The 25,572-nt window shown below is 41.1% G+C and overlaps 1 protein-coding gene across 1 annotated transcript in view; it reads right to left on the bottom strand.

Moving 5' to 3' along the window:
- Positions 1 to 25,572, bottom strand: part of ADAM12 (ADAM metallopeptidase domain 12) — a 182,687-nt gene that overhangs the window by 128,953 nt on the left and 28,162 nt on the right. The window contains exon 3 of the mRNA XM_054832687.1: positions 7,154 to 7,227. Within this exon, the coding sequence (XP_054688662.1) occupies positions 7,154 to 7,227 (74 nt within the window). The remainder of the gene's footprint in view (positions 1 to 7,153; positions 7,228 to 25,572) is intronic.

The raw sequence follows: 25,572 nt of genomic DNA, 5'->3' as shown, positions 1-25,572 counted from the left end.
TCAGTCGAAAGCTGGGAAGCCAGTGCCCGCTTTGGGAGGCATGTGCTGTGCCCAGCCCCAGCCTGGTGGGGACGTGGATCTGGCTCCCGGACAGGGATTAGGAGCAGAACTGAATTGTTCCTTTTGAATACTTCATTTCCACATGCAACATAAAATAACAGAGAATTCATCTGAGGAACTGTACTTCAGTGTACTCTGTACTTACTGACCCCCCCAAAATAAATACATGAAAGAGCAAATGAAATAGCTGGCATCTTTCCCTCTAGAATTTTATGAAGGCAACACTGTTCTTCTCTCTGCAAAGCCTCCAGGAGAAGTTGAGATCCTAGGAACTGAGCGCGTGCCAGCAAAATGCCACTAGATGCAAAAAGAGACGCTGGACGTACTGTCACATATCTGCTCTTATACAGAGACATTGGACCCCTGGGATGGAGCATCAAAGTGAAAATAGCTAATAGAAAATTCATTAAAAGCAGGTTCAGCCTCAATTTTAACTTGAAACCTCATTTACAGTCCTCCCTGTGTTTCTGAAGCCTGAAAGCAATATCCACAAATGTTTCTGAAAAGCAGGAGAATCCTCTCGGTTTTGGCCTGCTGTCTTTACATGTGTTGTGAAAAGGAGACCAAACATCCTGGGTAATGCCGGGGCACGTGACGATGCAAAGCAGAATCCCGCGCTTCCCCTTCACTCCTTATTGAAACGCTGCTCGCTCTTGTTAGAAACGAACTAAAAAAGCCCAACAATCAAAAGCAATCTGAAACCTGCCCAAGCAGCAGATAGCAGAAACACGTGAGAAACACCCAGGAGCTTTGCGAGCAAAGCCTGGGTCCAGCTGGACGCACCCGTACTTTGCCTGCCAACCTGCAAAACGGCGTTGGCTGCGAGGCCGTCGCTCCTCGGGCGCGTAACGCTTCTGCGCCACGTGGGCTGGCATCTGACTACCGGTGGGAGATTGCAAGGTTTCCAGAAAGTCATTTTTATCTCTTTTCTCTCCCCTAATTATTTATTCTACAGTCCCAGATGATTATATTTTGTCCGTGTGTTTGTTATCGTGGTGATCAAGCTGACTCCAGCCCGCTCGCGGGAGGGAGGGAGAGCACATTCCTATTGTCGTCTGATAGCCAGCTCTCCTCCCTGACCTCTCCGCTGAGCGATGTTAAAATGAAATGCTGAAAACCTCACATTCTGCAGCACAAAGGGAGATTAAAACACTGTTCTGAAAATATAATATTCTACTGATGCAATATATCTAGAGACCAAAAGCTAAAGCAGGCATTTCTTTATTAAATTTATTGCACCAGCAAGTATATTTCCCTCTCCATTATTCTTATATATTTAATTGGCAGGTACAGCTCTAGGGTTGCTCCGACTGACAGACACTTGAACAAGCAAAACCTTGTGTTAACTTGGTTCGATGCTGTCAACTGATTCAGCCTGGGAAACTACTTTTCTCAGCAAAACATCTGCGCGGAGAAAACAGTACCTGTCCTACCCATCAGACTCGAACTTTTTTGCACGCTCTGAGAACCAGGTTTGTAGTTCTGCCGTACGCACAGAAATGTTAAGCTTCCCCATATCTCAGTTTTCCCATCTGAGAAAGGGGACCACTCCTGTGCCAAGGCTGCGGGGCAAGGACAGAGCAGCGCTGGCTCTCCTGACCCCCAATCCTCCCCCAGACACAGTCCCCTCTTCTCTCCAGGGGACTTGGCACAGCCCTGTTGCCCTGCTGTTTTATGGGGAGAGAAGAAGCTTGGCCGTGTTAGAGATGATGACATTCAGCCACAAGAAGGTCTCCAGTCTGTTTATCCTCTCCACTTCCAGCATATTATATCAGTGTATAAATATCTTTTCCCATTGTTCCTTTCTTTTGGTGTATTCATGTAAGCAGAGGAAAAACAGATCAAGCAAGCAGCGGTTTCTCTCCTGATGGAGCTGAACCCTTTCACCCCAACACAGCTCCAAAACGACACAGCCAAAGGTAGCCCCAAAACTACCTCGACTACCGTTGCTAATACCAACTTATGCTAATACTCAATTATAGAACAAATCTCAGTGCCCACACTAACTATGCCATCCTTATACCACAAAGCTACAGCAAATACCTGTGCCCTTAGAGCCACAGATTTATACCGTCATTACTGCAGCCGTGGCAGCTGAATCTCCACGTGCCAGTGCGGCGTAGACCATTTGACTGTTGCCATTGCAGAAGGCAAAAATTGTTACTTCCATTAAAGTGAAACTTTTACTTCAATTAAAGTGAAATCCCAACTGTCAGCTCACGCTGAAAGGCTGCAGTACAGCTGCCAGCTCCAGCGTTTGCAGATAAAACAGTCAGGGGTCACAGTTTTTTGGCTAAGTTACAGCACAGAATTATAATAGCAAGTATATTTGAAAGGTCCTGTTTCTCTATTTCCTATTTGTTTGTTTAGATTTGTTTCCTCTATCTGTATTTCGAGCCATTGATTGTATAGGAGCATGTCAATTCATTAACAAATTTTGTCAGCTCTCTTCTTTGGCACTGGAAATGGGTTGTTTCCCTGCTAAATTAATCCAGCTACAATGTCACTTGCACACCAATCAGCGCTCCTATTCAGAAAGGTCAGGCAGAAGAGAGAACTATTTTTATTATTTATTTGGGTTTTTTAACCAAAAAAGAACACAAAGGATTTCTGAACGCTAAAGCCTCACTGTAACAGGTCACATTAGCACTGTGCATGAAGATGCCTATCGCCTGCTCTTCTGCCTGAGGGAATACTGCTGGAACCTCCTCTGTCCCGGAGCCAAGCTCTCAAAGTGACCTCCAGCACTGGGCCATTACATCCCCATCCATCCCTGATACGGTGTCTCTGGGTAGAAGTGGTAAATGTGCAAGGGGGACGGTCAGAGATGCTCTAAACATCGGGAGGTCTCTGGGATCCTAGGGGATTTAAAGGATAAGACGGAGACTTATAGCACGGCCTGGGGTGGATTTTGCCTCCTGATTATCAGAATTTTTACTGGGAGAATAAAAGGCAGCAATCTAACCTGGTGTATTCCCTTTTTTATATCGCTTTGTTGAAGGCTGTGTTATAAACCTGACAAAAAAGAGCATGGGGAAATGAATAGTGAACTCTGCTTCTCCAAAAAACACTAGTGTTGTCCTTCCATTTCCACGTTCCCCAGGACACTGCCAACGGCCCGTCAGCCACAACCGCACTGATCGCACCCTCGCTGCTCCCTCTGCAAAGCTGGGCATCGAATTCCCACCGGAAGGAAACTGTCCAGGGATCACCTGAGATGCTGCCGATGTGCTCAGGGCAAAGCCATCCTACCTCCGGACTTGCCCTCACGTGCTCTTGACTTACCTCAGCTTTTTATCTTTATCTGCCACGGACTCAGGTACGTGCAGGAGTCAGCACTGAAAAAGCTCTCTAACATCTGTTCAAAGTTATATTTCTTTGACATTCATAATTATGACCTTTGTCAGCAAATCATTTAAGCATGAAATTAATTTTGAAAATAAGTGATTCCACTGACTTTACCTGGATTACTCATATGTGTAAAGTTAAAAGAACACTTAAGTACTTTGCTGTATACAGCCCTATTTCTGACAGTGTAAAATGTTTCCAGTTGCAGAAAACCATCCAGTAGTCACATGCCGTTCCACTCCCCAACTCAGATTTAATCTTACAAGGGTTTTGTTTCATTTACACAATAGTAAGCTTACTTTCCTCTAAGACCGACATGCTGCAATCAACTTTAAAGGAATTTATATGTGCATACATTACTGTCCCTTGCACAACAGAAGTGCATCAGTATTACTGATGTAATGCGCACCAGTAGAGTCAGCTGCTCTGAAGGGTGGTTTATTTTGCAGCTGACTGATGATTTGCTGATTCTGGAAATCTCTCCATATGACAAGTGTTTCTAAAACATTTAAGATACTACAGAGCTCAAGGTTCTCAAGAGCGCAATCATATTTTGCAACTAAATCTTAGTAAGAAATGTACTTGCAACATAAGCTCACTAGCAGGTTTTCTATGATTGACAAATTGAATTCATGGCAAATAATTTTGGTTTTGCAGTTACAAACGTGCAATGCCTGAAAATTAATCACGAAAGTATTTAATGAATATGTACAAAAGTAAACTTCACAGCTGGAAACCAAAGAGAAGATTTTAAGCCCTAAGCTGTGAAGTTAGGTACCAGTAACTCTTCCAGAACTAACTTACCACATCTTGCCCAATACACATGAACACATCTTGCTGAGTCTAAATATCAGAAAACACCAAACTGACATTAAATATTTCCATAGATAACAGATGGTTTAACACATCAGTCCCCACTTGGGGTTGCCTAATGCATCTGAATCATGTTTTGAAATACAACTCAAGGTTTGGAAAATCTCTAAGGTTTTCAATAAATGGAGTTTTATGTCAAGACTACTCAAAGCAGCTGTTTCTACTAACCATGGAAAATCACATCCAGTTTTTTTTTTTTGCATGACCCAATGCAGAAATTATGTAATTTAGGGGACCCATCCACCTCCACCCCCACCATTCTCCAAGGAATAACATGCTTTACATGAAACGACAGTAAAATAACATCACACGTATCAGAGCATCATATGTGTTGTCACTTACTACTCAAGAAAATATGTTTGCGTTTAGCGCTCTGCTTCTTCCTAAAGCATGCTGATTTAATGGCTACTCCAATGCTCAGCATCAATGCTTTCAAGATATTTGAACTGCACGTTTCATGCCAACATCAGGAAGATGTAGCAGGCTGGAGGAGACAGGGTCTGTATGCACATCCGCTGGTCCCCTCTGCAGCCTTGGACACTCACGGGCAAGAGCTGCAGCGTGGAAACATTTCTCCCTTCCCCAGGCGTGCGATGACCTTCTCACACCTCTGGAGCCCATAATCTACCTTGGGGCCAGCCCGGCCCGCTGCCACCAGCCATTATTCCCCACCCTCTGCTCTGCAGAAATGCATTCTCTCATTTATCTCCTGGACGTTATTTTTCACTCCATGAACCTGCAGGACCCCCTGGAAGCAGCATGAGATTGTTTGCCCCGGGGAGCACAGACCAGTCATGCAGACTGATGCGCTGGGTTATGTACAGCAACCAGTAACAAACAGACCTGCACACACCCCTATCAAAGCAACTTCTGCACAGACTTGCAACACTCAGACCATTATTTCTTCTGAAAAATCAAAGTCAGTAATACCGGAGAACAGGGAGAAATGATTTTGCAAAACCATGACCAACTTTTTTGTGTGGTTTGGGATCTATGAACCGCCTCATACACTACAAACAGGCAAGGCTAATTGTAGCGTTTTACAATACCACCTCGGAGCTCCTGTTACGATGAGGAACCTCATGTTAACACCATATACAATTCTTCTAGAATGCAAATCTTCTGGTGGACACTCCACCAGACAGGTAAACTAGAAAATAATCATTGATAAATGCTGTATTTCTTAAGGAGCAGATCTCAACATCTCCAAATCTGGTTAGTCAGACAGATGCTCACAGAGTTAATTTACTATACTTTCAGGTCCTACACTTAAAAGGGGTGGAGATTGCATCTTACAATTTTCCAAATCTGACTTTATCACAGGTACAAGAGAGGTTGGTATGTTCAGCAAGGCCAGTATTAGCAGTTTTATGTTCTTTTAATCGCTGACATGGAATGTAAATAGTTTCCTCAATTGCTGCATACTTCCCATTCCTGAAGGAAGGCACGCCCTTTGACAAAGATTAAGAGAATATAAAGTTAAATCCCTGTTTACTAAAGGAATTAAATCCTCCTCTAGTTACTGAAACAGAGCAACCTATGCTTGGGGAATCTACATACCCTTCAAGAATAGGAAATGAACAACCAAGGAGCATTAAAAATAATGTAAGGAAAGCTGAAGATTTGGGCCTGATGTTGAATAATGAAGCTAACTGGATTTTATCACTGTTGGGTAATGTTAGGGTTCGTCCAAACGACTGGAAATAAAAAGCATTTTCTGTTGTTTTACTGCAGAGGACTAAAGGGGTGCCCCGTTGTTTTCCGTTGAAGTTGTCCATCACCAGCCCGAGGCAGCACGTACCCGGCCTCCCTTGGACATTTGCTTTCACATGCACATTCCTTCCTCTTAACACATAAAGCTGTGCCACTTACGTCTATGGTCTCTCTATTACAGTAAAAAAATACTGCTTTTGCTTTTATTTCACAGCAGGGAAACCTACAGAACACATAGATCCTTGCTAACATTTATAAAAAGTTTTCCCTAGGCTAAGAGTGATCTTTGCCAAGTAGCACATAGTTGTCGTGATCTGGATTCCCACAATATATTCTTGAGATATTCTTAGAGGAAAACCAGTTGAACAGTTGAGAAGGCAGACTAAGACTTCAATGACGTTGGTTCCCCTTGTCGTGGACTTTCAGATAAGTGACTTTCTTTCTGTGTGGTTCTGTACCCCTTTGTGAAAAACTCTGCTGGGTTTCTGCCTGTGGGACCATCTCAACAGCAGCCCCTGGTATCACTCTCTGAAAGCTTACGGACATGAGGGGAGTTGTCAAGGGCACTTGGAAGAAGATGCAATATTTACAGCACACAAACAAGGGCTCAAGCTCAGCTTTGGTCACGGGCCTCGTGAGCAGCACAAAAATCCCATCATCGGCCCCTTGCCAGCAAACCCATGGAGCTCCCTTTTAGAAGTCCAGCAGGGCTTAAGCCCAAATCCTTGACTCATCTTCCCCGAGCAGAGCTGACGGCCACTGCACGGAGGCAACCATGGTCACAGGCAGCGCCTGGAGGGACGAGTCCTCCAGAAACAGTGCCAGAGGCTGTAGGGTTTTCCACATGACTGTAAATAAAGGGCTTACCACAGGAAAGGAGGACAAACCCAAACCAAATAAAAATAATGATCAACAGGAAAACACTGAGAGGCAACGTGTCCATTTTCAGTCCCACATAAATGCGAATGACCATAGAGATTCTTGCTCTATAAGCAGTGTGCAAATACAGACAACCCAAACTGGAATAAAACTCTCTTGTTAGGGGCCTGTTCTGTGAGGGACAAACTTGCCTCAGGTTATTTCAAACCATCAATTTTAAAATTATAACCCTTCTCTGAGAGCCCTCAGTACAAAGTGAACATGCAAGAAGGGTACTTACTCATTTCTCTCCAGATTGATGACTAGATGTTTACTTTCAGCTTGTATTACAAACTGCAGCAGTGCCGGGTGATTCTGAAAAAGGAAAAGAGAGATGGCTGAGTCCAAACCCAGAGCCCATCAACCTGCACCCCGCTCTGCCACGGAGCTGGACACACGTCCGTTGTTGCAGGATCAGGCCCTGCTTGGGAGGAGCAAACAGCTACAAAGAGAAGCGCTTGTGGTGGACAAACATCGAGAGGCAGCACGGCAGGGCAGGATTTCACACCTGGGTCTTCAAGACACCATGGTGTGCCCTCAAGCATCACTTGCAACTTTGCATATCAGACAGCATCTCACCTGGGAAGATAAGCACAGTGATGCAATACATAGCAGTTCCAGGAGACATCTGATACAGCTTTGAATTTTCTCTTTTTCCTCTCCATATACCAGCATAACTGCACTAAACACTAATATAATCCCTTATAAATGCTCAATCTTGCTGTACAATGTTTTAAAGTGAGGTACAGGTAATCAGGTTTGGGCTTTGTGTGACCATTTTCAGGTTAAGATACCCGCATTCAAAGCTAGTACCTCCTGCACTAAGAGCAGCCCTGCGGTGCTGTGGTCACAGTCACAGGGTGGCTCCAACAGAAATGCTTTTCTCCCCTTAGGCTGAGTATGTTAAATATTCACATTTAGAACTGCTCATGTGATCTAAGACCATCATGGAAACTGAACATAAACCTATGTATTTTAACCTTTTCATAAGGAATAATTAAGTTTTAGCTTAAAAAAAGAAAAGAATTGCTGTTGGAGCAATTAGAAATCCGGTCCACAGTATTATTAAGTATCTCTGTGAGAACAACAGACAAGTTATTTGTACGTATATACTAGTATTTAAGAGAATTTTCTAAACAAGACATCAACAGCAGAGAATACGGAAATCCCAGTTGCACTCCAGCATGGAGCAGGGATCGGGACATCTGGATTGTATTTTCAGCACCATCGTGGCTGCGTGCAATCTTCATATTGCCGTTCCCCTGATTATAAACCAAGCTCTTTTTCATCTCAAGCATCCGAAGGTAAATCCGCTATTTTCGGGGAAGCTGTGCAAGAGCATCAGAAAGGTCTGGTGACGCATTCGCCCTCGGAGGCGGGAGGGAGTGGAGGCCGAAACACTTGTTTGCAGAAAGGGGCAGTGCACCTATACGGGCTCTTGAAACTGTACTTCAAATGAGAAAGCAAAGTTTACAATATGCTAGTTACTCTTAATCCAAAAGACCGAACTTACATATATTTTAAGGCTGTTTACGCTTAACTTACATTTCATTAAACAAACTTACTGGATTGCAAGACAGTATTTCCTTGTTTTGAAATTCCGACAGTAGCTCAATAAATCAGTTGTTCCCCCGTACACTCAATATGCTTTTCTGAAGATTTATGTCAGCCAATTGCAGTCCTGAAGCAGGATAATTTTAGGGGTATAGTATTTAATTGATTTATTGAGTAAAGCGTCTGAATTTGTGATTGCTACGGCGGTGCCTTGATGGAGCCCTGGCTGCGTGACAGCCAGAGCACTCCGCCCATGAAATGCAATGATTTTTAAATGATTTGGGAAAGCCTAGATATTTATTAAAAAGTGAAATTATGAGGAGGCTGTCATAGACTAAACAAAATTGTAATTTTGTTATAATAAAAAATAGCTGACAAGTCCCCAGCGCTCTCAGACATTATTAAGCACAGATTGCGAAGGAGATACCATTGCTTTCTTCTAAGTGTCCTGTCCCACTGCTCATGCAAATTCAAACGTGTTTTCCCTCTCCCCATGCGAAACAGCAACAATATTGAAATTCTGCATCTATGTGAACTTTGCAGAAACTAGATCCCACTAGAATGCTAAATAAATGCTTCAGACTATCCTTGGCATTCAGCAAACACATGGGAGTCATTTATTGGCATGAATATTTAGAAGAAGTGTTGATTACCACTTTAATATTAGTGCATTGGTTCCAAACCCCATAAGATATACATACTATAGAGTTTTGAGAGAGTAAAATACAATTAATTACAATATAACACAGTAAATAATTAAGATATTGCAGTAGCACAAATGGATTCTTTTCAGCTAAAGGCCCTCTGTTAATATGTAAATGATAACTATGTTTATTCATGAGTTCGCAGTGGTACTTATTTGACAGGCAATTGATGTTAGTAAGTTGTAAAGTTAAAAAAGCAGCTGCAGAATAAAACAGACTGTGACAAGACAAAACCATCTCTCAGAGAATTCCTAACGCTGAAACTTCTGATTATTGAGCACAATAATGTCCCCAGTTAGGGTGCTGGACTGCTTTGCGTGAGACCCAGGTTCAGATTCTTGCTTTACCATAGATTTTTCTTTTAAACAAACCGCTCATTTCCTTGTTTGCCATCTGGGAAGAGATGAAGCTATACTTTTTCTTATTCTGACTGGCAGTCATGAGCATAAACACAGTAAAAATTACACACTGCTCAGATGGTATGGTGATTGGAAACACATATGCACTTAAAATGATACATTTCTAATGTGAAAGAAAAATAAATATCATTCAGAAAGGGCGTTTTAGCTTTGTGGGGTTTTTTTTTTTCCTTTTCCTTTTTTTAAAAATATACACTTGTGAAAAGAACTCAGATCTTTCACTTTACTTTTTTGCAGCGGTGGTGGAGTCTCCCCTAAAGTGTTTGCACGGTTCAGCTACAAGACCTTAAAAGCTCATTTTGAATCTCATGAAGCACCGCCACACTTTCCCCTTACAATCAATATTTTCAAAACTGAGTTGCAAGATGAAATGGGAATAACTATAAATACAGATATTAGATTGCTATTTTATATTTTGTTTAGAATAATCGAAAAAGTACATAGTGAGGACACATACTCCTGTGCTCAGAACATTTCATGAAGAACCACTTGCTATAAGCCTTTCTTAAGAACTACAAAAAATAATTTCTATGCTGATACCACAACTTATTCCCATATCGATCCCTTCAAAATTATCAAATGTGAAAGTAAAGTGAACCTTATGTGAGTAGCATTATTTAAATCATAATAAATAACTTCATGTGGTTCTACCTTATTTTCTCTACAGACTTAGGTTTTCTAGTTCTTTCTACTTTTAAACTACAATTTTCTGCTTTCTTTTTGGCTTTTTTTTTGCGGCATACGAGAAGATGTCATCAATGCACACAAACTGTTCCCTGATATCCTAAGAGGCAGAACTAACTTCAGGATGATTGCAGTAATACTCTCCGTAACTTTTCCCTCTTATTGAGAGGATTTACTTTCAAAATCTACATCAAATTGTATCAGCAGAAAAGTACTTCCCCCATTAATTTGCTCCTTGATTGTTTGCTTGCTGAGGGATGTTGGTTTGAATTGGCATTGGTGAAACTTAATATTTTGAAGGAAATTAGTGAAACAAGAAGTTAAGGCCAAGTAAGAATTCTCTATAATAAAGCAGATAAAAAAATTGAACAAAGCACTACTTGAACAACTGGAAGCTGATGAGACAGTAGCTTATTTCTGAATCAGGGAAGTTCTCTTGTTTTCTTACAACGGAATTAAAATCACTCTGCACTAGTAAAACTAGGTTAACTAGTAGATGTTTTTTAAGTACTACTCACTTTTTTCCCCTTTTAAATCACATTGATCTCCAGATCTTCATACAGAGAGAGAGAAGAAAGGATGGTTTGGGGATTAAGGGCTTCCCCTGTGAACCTGGAGATGGTGTCGGGAGCCCAGCTCTACGACAGACTTGTGTCTTGGCTGGGACAACTGCGTTTCATTGTGGGAAATGGCAAAACCCTCCAGTTGAGCCAACCTGCTACACCTCAACTCTTGTGCTTCACTTACCCTTTCTACCTCTTGCCTCCAACTTGCCTCTCAAAATGGACATGGCAATAGTTTTCATCCTTCTATCTTTGCCTACTTAGCACATAAACCGTTTTACAGACATGCTTCCTAAACACGGAGGTGAGCAAATAGGCACCTTCCTTCTGCTGAAGGCGCCACGGCATTACAAGAACAGTGGCTCAAAACCAGCAATAACACTTTTCCTTCAGTTGCTCATGTTTTATCACATCACCATGAATAGCAAGACAGAGTCTCAGCAGCAGATTTTGAACTCCTCATACTTTCAGGGACTACTTTCTATTAATAATAATGATATGATAGCCTCAAAAAAAAAAAATCCATTTTTATGCCTGGAATACTAGTAGCTGTCCATGTGGAGTAGATTTGTTCACCTTGGTGGGATGCCCATTCTGGAATTTGAATACAAAGTAGTTGTCACTGAGCATATTTTTCTGCACAGTAATCGAGGAAAAAGTCTTAATCATTGCTGGATCATATCTTCCTTTGGGCTGTGGAGTTGGCAAGCAGTGCGATCACACTGCAGTGCTGTTCACTTTTCCCTTGATACTGACTGTTGAGATTGGGATAAAATACTTTGTTTCATTTCTTACTGCATTTGAAGAGAGAGAGAAAACTGATGAAGTGGACATTCCTAACACATATGTCTTTACACCTTCCTCTCTATAAAAGATAAGGTATGTTATCGGATTAAGAAACATGAGTTAGACCAGCACATACAACTTTAAATAAAAAATATTCTAGCAATTATGTGATAGAAATAAAAGAAAATAGCTATAGACAAGGGAAAGAGTGTATACAAATTCAAACCAGAAGCATTCATTCATTTGGAAAGAGAAATGCATTTTCAGCTGTATTGGATGTCCAAATCCAGTATTTGAGATTAGAGATCAGCACAAGAAATAGAACCAAAAGGGATGATTTTGCTTCTCCGGTTTCAAAGTTTTAAATTATATCCTAACATGGTAGACTGAAATAGGCAGGTTTGTTTAATCCAACAAAGTGGTTTCCAGTCCCTCCAGACCTGCTCTTAACTTCACTAAAGCCAACCTTGCAACAGGGCCGACTGCATCTGCAGTCAAGTTGACCTACACCCATGAAGTGCCTGTCATGTCAGGCCACAGATTGCATGAACTGTCCCACAGGTCACTGGTGGGACACTCCTAGTCATAACTGGTTAAAATGGCAAGGTGGTAAGGAAGCAAATAATTTTAAGGAGAACTATGGATTGCAATTAGTTGTATGCAACAAGGCTCCTGACATTTGGCACGGCCCAAAAATAAAAATGCAGCAAGACGTCGTAGACTGTCACTTTTAGTAATTAGTTGCCTGGACTTTAGTTTGAAGTAAGAGAAATCACATCATCAGTGACAAGCACGGAAGAGATTCTGGAAGCCACTCTAGCCTTGCACCAAGCTTGTCATCACTACACCAGACCAGAGCAACAAAGCACAATTTTCCTGCAGGACACATGAAGAACATAGAGATGCAAGAGACAAATGTCATTTATTTTGACCAGCTACTACAAAGCCAGCCTGGTTCTGATATCCTCTGATATTTATGTGGTCGTGGATGGTAACTTAACATGGTGTTATACAGGACAATTGGATGCCGAAGCAAATCAGCGTTTGTTTATGAAAACAGTGAGAGGAATAGTGAAAAGACATCTCCATAATGTGGAGAACCCAGAATACGTATCTGAAACTTCAGCATATGTTTAGAACGAAACTAAATACGTAGCTCATCCACGCAGAAATTACCTACTCTCAAAGACAACAAAGACTGTTGCCTTTTGGTAACCTGGTTTCCCCCAGCATTAGCGCATGTCAAATCAGACTTGATGTTGTGATAGTCAAAGTACTCTACCAGGAGATATTTTGGGACTGTTTTTTAATCCAGAGTCTTAAATGGTGCAAAAAGTACATTTAGTCTAAGGATAAGACCCTATTTACTTTTTCCTCTATGCTCCTGAAAACAAAAAATAGAACACAAAAAAGTGAGGGTCATAAATTTTTTCTCTCTTAAATATAGATCTGGAAATGGGAGACGCCACGAAGCTGATCAGAGGGCTGGAGCACTTCCCCTGGGAGGACAGGCTGAGAGTTGGGGTGGTTCAGCCTGGAGAAGAGAAGGCTCCGGGGAGACCTTAGAGCCCCTTCCAGTCCCTGCAGGGGCTCCAGGAAAGCTGGAGAGGGGCTGGTGCCAAGGGCAGGGAGTGACAGGCCAAGGGGAATAGCCTGAAGCTGCAGGAGGGGAGATGGAGATGGGATGTGAGGCAGAAATTCTTCCCTGTGAGGGTGGGGAGGCCCTGGCACAGGTTGCCCAGAGAAGCTGTGGCTGCCCCTGGCTCCCTGGCAGTGTTCAAGGCCAGGCTGGATGGGGCTTTGGGCAACCTGGGCTGGTGGAGGGTGTCCCTGCCCATGGCAGGGGATGGGACTGGATGGGCTGTGAGGTCCCTTCCAACCCAAACCGCTCTATGATATATCAGATGGTTATGTTCCACACAAATCTTGATGTTTTTTCTTGTATCTGAAGAGCTAACATCAGGAGTTAGAAATTACGTAACTGAGGAAAGAGTACATTATTTCCAGTAGGGATAAATTCTATGCCATTTTGTGCTATCTATATGAAAATACCTTTCCCCCCCACCCCCCCTTATTTGTCACACACTGATGTTCTGTGTTGGTGCCTTCACAAGCGAAAAGGTATGTTTGTAGCTACCAGGTATTTAGGCTGGTATTACCCCTCTACTATCTGTAACACACAAAGAGGGAAAAGCTGGAAAATCTATAAGAAATAAAGCTACCTGGGGAATCTTACCGTGATAACTGGAATTCAATCCAACAAATGCAACCTGTCTACAAAGTATATACATTTAAGATAATTACAATCGGCAATGAATACTATAAATTGAATGCATTGCTTTTACACCAATAAGCATTTCTTCCTTTTCTTTTGGCTTTAGTTTAGAAGCAAACACAAGAGGCTACGTTTCTTGCAAACACCTCGAAACCCGAGTGATATTTCATGCGGACATGAAAAGTATAAACATTTAATTCATATTGTTTTGCAGGTTCCTAAGGGCAGTGAATTCAGCTGTGCTTTCCTTACTGTCAAATGACAAGCGTGTATCCCTGTGGCTGCATATAATGAGTCGCAACAAAGAGAACAGAGTGTTTTGCAGTTGGTTGTTGGTTTTTTGGGTTGGTTTTTTTTTTTTGGTCTTTTTTTTTTTCCTTTTTTTTTTAATGGCATAGCAAAGAATCACAGCCCCTTAACAAATCGGCGGAGCCACTTCAATAATGTAGGGAACCAAAGAACTTCCACGTGTGTTCCCAACTTTATTTTAAAGTGATTCTTTGAAAACAGAATGACCATACTCTTTTCGTTCTTGCTGACTATACAGACAGATGCAAGATTCTTCTATCTAGAAGGCATAATTTCTAATTATTTTTTTTCTTTTCTTTTTTTTCCCCTTTTTCTTATCTCCTCATATAGCATATCCATCTGCTGCTTGGAGGCAGAAAAACCCCTGCTTTTCCACTCTCTTCTTTTCCTGCTTCCTACGCTGCTGCCCACCACAAGACACAGCAGAAACCATCTCGCAGGAGGTCCTAAGGCAGGGACAAGGCAAAGGCAGCAGCTCTTCTGCCCCTTCCCTGGCTTCCTTACAGGAACAGAGAACTCCACCATGGAGCTCACGTGACATGCATAAAATAGGAGAAACAGGACAACCTTGGGAATGACCCAAATTCAGCAGACTTCTCTTCATAAGCTAAAAAGATTTTCAATTAAAATTTAAAAAAAATAAATGTTTAGATGCACTGCCTCTGTCCCGCTGGCAGTCCCAGCCTCTGGCCATCAGGTTATTTGGCAACATCTGCTGAAGCTGCTACGAACCTCCGTAAAGGGCTTTTAGATTAACAGTTCCTTGCTCACTGCTGGTGTCCCAATATCCCTGTCCAGAGTTAAAAATTCAAGCAAAAAAGGCTCAAGGAAGAGGAAACTGAGAAGTTAATTGTGCCAGACCAAAATCAATAAAACTACACAGCTCTAGCACACAGTTTCCTGGTTTCCATGCAGAAATACAAAGCTAATGACTACTCTGGGAAAGGGAAAGCATGCTTACAATTTAGCTACATCCTTTTTGTGAGGTCTTCCTGATTTACATTTTTTTAAAATTAAAGAATAACCTAGCTAAAACATGTTCAAAATGTCATAACATTATGGATCAAATATTTTAGGAGCAAATCCAAAATAAATAGTTTGATGTTTTAAAAAATTCTGCATCTTCTGAGGCTGAGTTGTTATGCTATGAACTTATTTGGTGTCAGCAAAAAGTCAGGCATGAAAGCTGAATTCAACGTTTATGCCATATTTTCATTATCAGGCACTGAAGTTGCACTAAAACACATTTATGTGCATCTGGCCAGCTAAGCAGGCATTAACAGGAAATTCACAACTTTATGCATTTAAAAAAAAGTCAAATGTGTTCTTTCTTTCTTTTTAATTAAATCCAAGCAGAACAAATAGGGCAGCCTTGTTTTTTAAAGCAGTTATCCAATTATCTGCTGAACTACATCGGCTAGAAATAGGTCAAAATCAATACTCCCTTTTCAGGACAAACTTTGAAACAAAAATCTTTCAAAGATTCCTAAAAACAAGTTCAGAGAACAAACATTAGTGAATTATGAAAAAGGGGACTGGTGTTGCCAACGCTTTGAAAAAGCCGATCGGGAGCGAGCTCCGCTATCCTCTGTTTCAGGATGTGGTTTGGGAGAAGGATGCGTGCTGTAACACAAACCAGCCAGTGCGAGGTATTGAAGCCCTTCCTGTATCTTTGCAGCAGGATGGATGCAAACCAACATAAACCAACATTCGGTGTGTATTTATTACACTTCTCTGCCTGCCTGATGACCTGCAAGGAGTCTGCTCCGCATCTGGGAGTGGGTGATTCGCTAGATTCACGAATCGCAAAGGAAGGAAGAAAGGAAAATGCAACAACATATGGTTTTGACCGAATGGAAACGAGTGCACCAAACTGTGAACTCAATTTTGTATTAAGAACAACTAATAAAAATAATAAAAAAGTACGTATGCTTTTAGCCAGCCCTCATTTATTGCGATGTATCCCAAACAGATCCCCTCTCAGGGTGCTGCCTGCCATCTCTTTGAAGGCTATCTCCACAAGGCTATCTAAGGGCACCAAATTTTGTCATTTGGGTACTGACCCGACCCCATGGAGCACAGGACTTGCTACCCAGACCACCAGTACAACCGGTGGGCCCTCGGCGTGGAAGCAGGTCAAGAGCAGCAGTGCTTTTTAACTGAGTCTGATGGAGGGTTGTGTTGGTTGCTATCACAACCCATTCCCTAAACTGGCTGGAAAGACCGTGCCCTGCCTCTCCTCCACCACACTGCAACCTCGCCAAAGAGGTCAGGCAGGAGGTTGAATGCACCAGTGCAGATTTTAGCTTTTCAGAAGACCTGCAATGATAAAGGGTTTTTTTAATAGTAAAAAAAGACTTGTTGAAGAGTCTGGTTAAAAAAATAAATCCTCCCCTACATGGGTTTTCCTTACTGTGTTGCCTCAAAAGGTCAAAATAGAAATACCCACAGCTCCGTAAGTCTCTGCATGGCCTTAGATTCAGAAAAGACGACTGATACTACACAGCCTTGGAGGTCCGAGAAGCACATGGCAGCTCATCCTCTGGTACCCGCCGTGCTGTCAGGTCTGCTCATGGCAGCCTTTGACTATCACCTCTGGACCATGATGGGCCACTCTGTAAGAAGGATATTTAATGCCTGAAAAGTTCAAGCCCAACATCAGAATTTTTCCCCTGACTCAAAAATGGACTAAAACCTGGCAGAGGAATAAAACAACCTGGAATTTGCTCAAAGTAAACCCATAGTCATTATACAGTATTTACACTGTACGTACGAATCACAACTGTTCATTTTGCTATCAAACAGATGGGAGCAAAAAATACCTCATTGTTGGAATACATTATGTGCTGCTTAAACAATGCTCCGTGGAAGGCTGTGCAAAGAAAACAAACATATCTGTTTTGTAGTAAAGTGTTACAAAACAAAACTTAACAGAGCTGGCAGCTAGGAAGCAATTGCAATGGGTCTGGGTAGTCTTAGTTATTGAACAGAACTCGTTGCAGACGGTCCTTTGCAATTTGGGTAATTATAATGGGAATGAACAGCTGTTGATATTTGCCAATTTAAAATGTACGTGAACTTCTTTGAGGACTATGCCATGTAGATTTAGTAGATCCCATTTGGGCTTAAAACTACACATAGCTTTAAAAGTAAAATTCCTCCTCTTTATGAGGACACTGGGGACCGTGACCTCCTTTTACTAGAAATTTGGTTACAATGTACTCAAAAAATCAAGGTCAAGCATGGACTGCGTCAAAGACTACATCAACTAGCTACCCACTGTCATTGTATTTTATGCACGTTGCTCCTTTTGTCCTGCCATACTTTCTGTGAGTATTCCCACCTAATAGCTCTACATTCTACCACCCACATACCCACTGTGTTTTAACAGAGCTGGAGCTGAGCAGCAAACCTGACCCTCTTTAGAACCATCTCTTCTCTCCTTCCATGCGCATAATTATTGCAGCCTACATTTGTGGGGAACCCACAACGTGCTGTGCACTGTGGGGGTTAAGAATTATGATGATAATTTCTTCTAAGTTCCCACTGATAAGAAGCGACACGTTTTCCAGATTGTATCTGACAAGGTTCTCCACAGTGGGAGCTGCCTGGCATGCCAAGGAGGGCGTGAGCAGACGAGCCTTACGTATTACGCACGGGGACTGCATGCACAATGTATTTGTGTATGCTGGGGGAGCAGCAGAGCAAGAGAACTGTGTTTCAGGGACAAGAGGAATTCTGAATGGTGCCCATTATAGACATTATCTGAGCCACCTGCTCACTTCTTACGTCCCTTCAGTGTCACCTGCATCCTCAGAGCCTCCTGCGACAGTCCCAGGATGGAGGTTTCTCCACATACGCACAGATGGGATACAAAGCCGTTGAAGAGCAAAAATAACAACCACAGTCAGCCTCCTCCCAATGTTTCCATGGTTCAGCTGACTAACACAGAAAGAAAGAACGCAAAATACAGTAGTAACTGTGTCCACCGAGAAGCAAACTGAGATGGCCACCCATTTCACTGAACTGAAAGTCAACTCAGAAAGCTTCAAGAAAGCCCATAAATTATTCTGTCACTGAAAGAGGATTTCAGATGCTTTTTGTCTCCCGTCAATACAAATCTGGCTGGGCTCAGTAAGTTATATTAAATGCACATGTATCTCCTTCAAGCCACATTTCATGCTCTCCAAACATCTTTCTCTAAATTAGATCCTTTCATATTCCTTGAAAAGCTCAGTTCTTAATTAGGAAAGAGTTCTGATTTTCCATTTTCATTAATTCATTTGATTTCAAGATTTTGAAGCCAGAGTAATTGCAACTAAAGGAAACTTACTGAAAGGCAAACAGATACAATCAGTTTCAGACAATGAGAAATTTAAGAATTTTTAAAATGCAACTAAAGGGTAGGTCTAAATGTCCTGGCTAAACTGAATCCTTGACAATGCAACAACCTCCAGAGAAGCAGTGATATACGTTTTGCTTCTCTGAATGAACTCGGAGGGTTGGCTAGATTAATGCTTAAATCACTTAATTATTTGGCTTAATTCACATGCTGTTCTTCACTTTCAGATCCCTCCTGCTCCCCTCCAATCACCCTGCTCCACTGCACCAGGTCTGTGCCAAGATCTCTGAGCTCTGACTTCGTTCTCTCTAAACATCTTTTCATATTATGTGGCTCAGATTAAATCTTCTTCGCTAATTTGTTATTGCAATCACAGATGTGCTTCTGGATTCAAGTTCCCTTTTGCATCACAAATACTGGAATGCAAACCAGAAGCGAGGACTCGGTATCTAATTTCCACTCTTTCAAACTGTAATTTGTCTCTGATGATCCTTTGAAGATGACAAATGAGTTATACAAAGACAGATAAAATATTAATATTTTTTAAACTAATGGGAGATTTCACCCCAGTCTTGGGCTACTCAAGATAACTTGACAAACTTTCCAAAACTGTACTTCCAAGACACATGAATCATTTTTATATCCTGGAATGTGCCCTAAGAGAAAGAAGGATCTGAAGATTTCCTAGTAAAGTAAATGATATTGCAAACCTGTGGGCAGCATCTCACATTTTTCTGCTAAATTAGAAAGAGACTTTACTTACAGATAGCCCATCTATACATTTACATTCTTGTAGAAAATAAATGACACAAAGTAGTGTGGAAAGCTCAGAAAACTTATCTAAGAAAGCACTCCCTAGAACAAAACCATATGTTTTATTCTGAATGATACCCAGAGATTTAAAGTATTAATGACCTGCATATTTCTTGCCACAAAGGCAAAAACAAAGCACAGATGAAAATGCCATTTGCCATTAATATATACAAAAAAACCTCAAACAAAATGTGTCTATTAATTATAAAATACATTTTAAAAGATATTTCACTTGATTATAGAAGGCCAATATGCACCTAATTCCTCCTGTAGGTAATTTGCTTAAGTATTTTCAGTTGCTAACTGAGCTTATAGAAAATCTGTTTCCTTTATTATTACTCATATGTTCAGTAAAAAACAACAAAAACAAAAACAAAAACCTATAAAACGATATTTCTAGAACAAGCTCTCTCATGACATATTAGATAAACTTGTGGGTCTAAAAAAATAACCCCTGTATGGAGGTTATATAAATTGATATTAAAGCTCAGCAAAGATCTGCTTTACACTAAATCATCTAGAAATAGCACACCCTTTCTCCATTGAAGGGCATGAGGCAAATAACTGAAGAGGAGGTAAAACAGATAATCAATTATTTCAGTTGGCTTCAGGGTTAGTGCTGAAATTTTCAGCCCCTGAGAGAAAAAGCTAAAATCAATATAGCACAGTATTTTGAGATAACAAAAAGAAGAAACATCTCAAAGGCATTCGCAACATGTGATAAAAGTCTAAAGAAAAGTCCGCTGTCACCTTCAGCTGCTCTACCACACGGTGTAAACGAACAGAAATATTCCTGTTTCTTTGCCGAACTGACTGCACAGGGTTAGAAAACAGGAAAATGAAAATTCCGCAGAAGGCTCGTAAAATGTTTCAATTACCCAATCTCGGTCTCATAGACCAATACGGCAAAACAGAATGAGCAAGAGTATTTTTCAGTGGATGCTGGAGTCAAATACCCATGGGGACTGTGGGAAAACAGACTTGACAGTAGCTTTGAAATTCTGGAAGAAAGCAGCAGTTGCTCGTGCAGCTAAAAGATGAGGAGCAAGTGGAGTTACACGCTGCAAACTCTATGTTAATTGTTCTTTCTGTAACTGGATGTTTTTCCAAGATCTGCCTGTGGAAAACCCAGGCTACCAGAGCATCCCATCATGGGAGAAGACCGTCTATCTGCCTTTCTGGGCAGCTTTCAGTTGCCTTTATGTTAATATATCACTCAAGCATGTATTTACAATGTTTCCCCTTCTTCTTGTCACCCCATTATCTGTACATGTCCTGCCCTATTTTGCCTGCCGTCCTCAATACCAGAAGCCAGTGAATTAGCACAGGTAAGAGAATAATGAAGATTGTCTGAGACAAGTCTATTTTATGCGGTTTTGCCTGAGCAAACGCAGTAAAGCTCTGACAATACACTGATTTAAATGTTGGTGATCGTCTCAAATTCTCTATTTCTTATTTCCGTTTCAGAGAAATCTTTTTCCCCCAGGACTAAACCCCAAAGGAAATTTAAATACAACAGTTTCCCAAGGATGGGCTATGATACACACAGTATTTAGGTATTTGTACTAGATGAATTGTGTGCCATATGCTGTTGAATTTCCATCAGCTTTGGAGATTCATTGTCTTCAGAGGGAAAATCCTCACTTTTAGACACAGAGGAGCCTTCCTTTTGGACCTAGAACTACAAACCCACTATCCTTTGTAGAAAAAAAAAAAAAAAAAAAGATAAAATGAAAACAGAAAAATCATATTTTCCAGCTTAGCATTAGGAAGAGCTGGTAACCACAAAAGAGATATATTACTGAGGAGCACTGAGTGAAAAAATCTGTTGAACACCTGAAAATTTCTAACAATAGGCCAACCACAGCATTATCTGCCCCAAACACGCCATGCTCTGCATCCCATCGACTTCCTTCACAGCTACTGACACAAAACTGCAGAAAAGATACTGAAAGGAAAAAAAAAAAAAAAAAGACTCACAACCAGCTCTGAACTGACTATGTTTTCATTCAGATGATCCTTCAAAAAAACCCAAAACAAACCAACCAACAACTCAACCCCAACCCCATCACCATGTCTCTGTTCACTGCCAATTAAAAATAAGACAGCTCTGCACCACAGCCCATGTGATCTACCAGGACTTTACAACCCCAACGTCCCAGAATGTGTTTTGAATTACTTCATGCTTATTGTAAGCAGTTGAAATTGTCATCTCAGGATTCGGTCTATTTATGATGCACTGCAGTTAAATCCTCTCCTCCCTTCCCCCTTCCTGAAAATCTTTTGAAGCTGTGATGCTTCTCAGAGTAACAGATGACACAGATACGAGTCCGCTGCCGCCACCCAACATTGTTTATGGCGTTATACTCCCAGAAAAACCATCGAAGGGCCTCTGGTGAAGCCCGATTATTTCTGTGTAACAAGTTTTCCATAAAATCCAGAAACATATTCAAAAGAGACTTCACCCATCTTTCAAAATATTCATCTCCCCACGCAAGGTTTGTTTACAATATTTTATAGCGTACACTTTGGAAAGAGGCAGTACGGAAAGCGCTGCTACAAGACACAGTCAACAGTTCACACGGACACCGTATTTTTCCATAACCTGTCTCAACAGAATGGCTTATACATCTTGTTCTTGAACCCTCAAAATTCCTCAAAGAAAGGATTTCCTCAGGCTGTTCACTACCGCTTTCTAAAACTACCTTCCATTTTCATAAGAGCCTCTTCCACTGCTGCCACCGAGCGCCTGCGAGACAGAGGTGTGCCACCATCTCCGTTTAGAGACGAACATTCACGTTAGCAGAATGCAAAGAGGAAGGCTTCTGGAAAGGTTCATTAGCGTCTCTATAAATAGCAAGCGTTTGCCAGATACTGCTATGCCGTATCGCAAAGCGTCAGCCAACGCAGTATGTTTAGAGAAGGACTTTGAAGCACAGGAGCAAGCCAGAGTCTCCTGGCACGTTTAAAACTATAGATAGTCTTTTGGGAAATTGTCGTCCAGGCTCATCAACATCTAAATAGAGAAGGGCTCTGCAGGGGTTCCCCCTACTGTGCTGATTTCCTGAGATGATGAGGGAAGGAGCGTTTTGAAGCCATGTCACAAAGCTTAAATGAGAAGTCTTGCTCACCGGAAGACTGAAAAGGTCCAGCGAGGAACTCGGATGGACAACTCATTGAGATGCACAAGAAAGTGACATTTGAGGACTGAATAAATTGGTTACAGCTAGAGAAAGAATTAGGAAGAGCAAAGATGCCACATGCGTACTCATCCTCTGAGGGACTCCTGAGCGCCCGCATCTGAACTGCCTCAGCCCAGGGCTGCCGCGCGGTTCCCTCAGACAACAGTCACTCACTTTTATGTAGAGATTCTGTTTTTAAAGAAACCTAGATTGCATGATACCTTTGATAAAGAAGGTATATCGACAGCCCCCCACAACAATTCAATCAAATTTTAGTTTGCAAATCAAAATTCACAGGTAAGCATACCGTGCACAAAGAAACTTTACCTTAGGCTAAATACATGGGACAAGTTATTTCCTTTCCATATATCAAGGCTGTGACGGTGACATTGCATCAACAGACAAGATACAGCTCCCTAAAATTGAAGAAGCAGATTGGCACATTCTGGGAGATGCAGAGGAATGATTTTGGGGGACAGGTAAAGACAGCAATAAATTGCCATACAACTTTATTTTACGCTGAATAAATTTCTCACCAGCTTGCAGTACGCTGTCAGGTGCCAGACAGCACACCAAAAGCACAGATCATGAAAGTAATTTCACTATTGTTCTTGAGGAACTTTTGAAACTCTCACTGCTATGACAAGGAAATATACGCATGTAATATAAAAATATAGAATGTAAAAATGTGAAATGGCACAGTGGCTGCTGAAAAAACAAAGCATACCATGCTATTTCCAAACCATTTGGCTTGATTGTGATGGCTAATGTAAGAATTCACATTCAGCTGAAGTAACATGCCTTGGTGAGACACAGCTTTGTGCTTTACCAGTGATAGATTGTTTCGCCTTTCACTGATAAAGATCTTGCTGGAAAAACAAACCAACATATTGCCATTAACAATGTCAAGCAGAGACTGGACCCTTCATCTAAACTGTTTAGTAAGGAAGGCTGTGAAGAACTTTGTGATATTTCTGTGCAAAAAAAAATACATAATTCTGTCTCCCTTTGTTACCTGTCAAAAATTATTACAGTTATAGGAAATATTTGTTCAGCTCTACCACCCAGTACTGGGGGAGCCCCCGCACCCACAGGACACTGATCTTCATATACACCGGCCAAAACGTCTGTAGCAGCTGGTCCTGTTGCAATTTTTAAGCTCTTTAATGATGACACAGACAACGTCCACACTTTCAACGACTGAACGCTGGTTTTATTTCTTTTACGCTATGCTTTCTTTTTTCCGCTGCCTAGTCCTAAAATTAGAACAACTCTATCTACATATACGAAGTTCACGACATTGGCAAGTATGTTACAAGGACACACTGATAAGCTCTCTGCTTCTAAATGTAATTCCTTCCTAATAACTTGTCCTAGCAAAGCAGAAGCGTTGACAGGAATTTCACTCAATGGTATGCATCTTCCCTCTCAACTACTTGATTTTATGATTTGATTTCAACACGCAATCGTGCCGTAACCTTATTCAGCCATTTTTCCCTCACGTATCGTTGCAAAAAAATTTCAAATCGTGATTTAAGAGCTGAATCCTGAGATGAGGCTGGAAACAGAGTATCTGTATGTATGTATAGATATAGATGATATAGATATCGATATAGATACTATATCATCTATATCGATATTGATAGAGATATACCCGCTGGAAAATTCAGCAATGGGGTGGGGAGGCCTCAGGAATCTCTTTTAAAGAAATGGCCCAAATCCAGCTGTCATTCTCATCATCTCAAACACACAGGTTTGGAGAAATTGCTAAATACTGATTCTGTGAAGGTGAAAGATGAAATTAGAGTTGATTTCAATTCTACAAATAGAAATTTCTTTTTAAATTAGTTAATAAAAGATGTATGGAAGTGTGTGTTAAAACTAATAAATTCAATTTTTAAAATAAATTGATGCTTGATGATTAAATTGCATATTTGAGAGCAGTAAAAATGTACACGTGGAAGAAAAATACATAATACACTAAAACATTATTTCTCAAAATGTTCCTTAAAATAAAGTGTTTTCACGTCAATGTTAATCTCCCTCAAAGAGAGGTGATCATGCTAAATTTGGACTGATTTATATGGCTCATCACAGACTATAAAATTCTCAAGTAATGTTCTTCATAGTACTTACAAGCTGCTCTGAAATCGCCTCCAAGATTTTAACAGTGAAAATCCTTGTACGCAGTATTGCAAACACTCCTCCTCTTTAATTCTTTGAGAACTAAAATCTTGAAAATATTTGTTCCCTTGTTCTGACAACACATGCATGATTTATCCACACATGCAAGACATCCCTCTTTCCCCCAGAACAGCAAATCCTTGCTCCCAAAAAGTTGTACACCAAGATTATGAATACAAATAATACTTTCAATCTGAAAAGGCCATTACCAAAGTCAAATTGATGTCCCATGGCTGGGATTAAACTTTATTCCCATTTTACAGATGGAAAAGGGAAAGACAATAAAAGGCGAAAAGTTTGACTGGACAAAGCAAACAATTTAGGTTTCCGTCTTAAAAAAAACCCAACCGCAAACCAACTGTTTCTATCCATATCTTAAATTTGCCCTCTGCGCCTTGCCGTGTTCCCAGGCTCTTGGTGCTTGGTCTCCACAGAGCAGCGGTTTCCTTCCCTCTCTCCCTCCTGGGGGGATCCTGGGAAACAACCACGTTGGTCTGAGGGCTCCCACAGATCACAGTTTAAACCAGTCCAGCCCTGTTCCCTTTTTTCCTTTATAATCAACATACCGTGGCAGTAAGCAATTCTGCACCAGCACTTGCAATGAAAAAAGGAGGTCAATATTTTGAAATGTCTTTTTGTTGCAACTGAAGCCTTTTACAACCAGAAATGCTAACGTAATAAATAGAAACTCAATAAAGTATGAAATATAGTACTTTATGTTTAATTACGGGCACTAAAATTGATTTTCATTTCTCTCTGCAGGGTGTACTTTTGGGGTTTGGTTTTGGTTTTTTCCATACGCCACTCACTTATTCACAGTAATTCACGTGCCTCAACGTATCTCA

This window comes from Grus americana, chromosome 7 (assembly GCF_028858705.1).
Source record: "Grus americana isolate bGruAme1 chromosome 7, bGruAme1.mat, whole genome shotgun sequence".
In the NCBI taxonomy this organism is placed as follows: domain Eukaryota; kingdom Metazoa; phylum Chordata; class Aves; order Gruiformes; family Gruidae; genus Grus; species Grus americana.
Note: the sequence above shows the minus strand (reverse complement) of the source record. Positions and strands in the feature narration are given on the sequence as shown.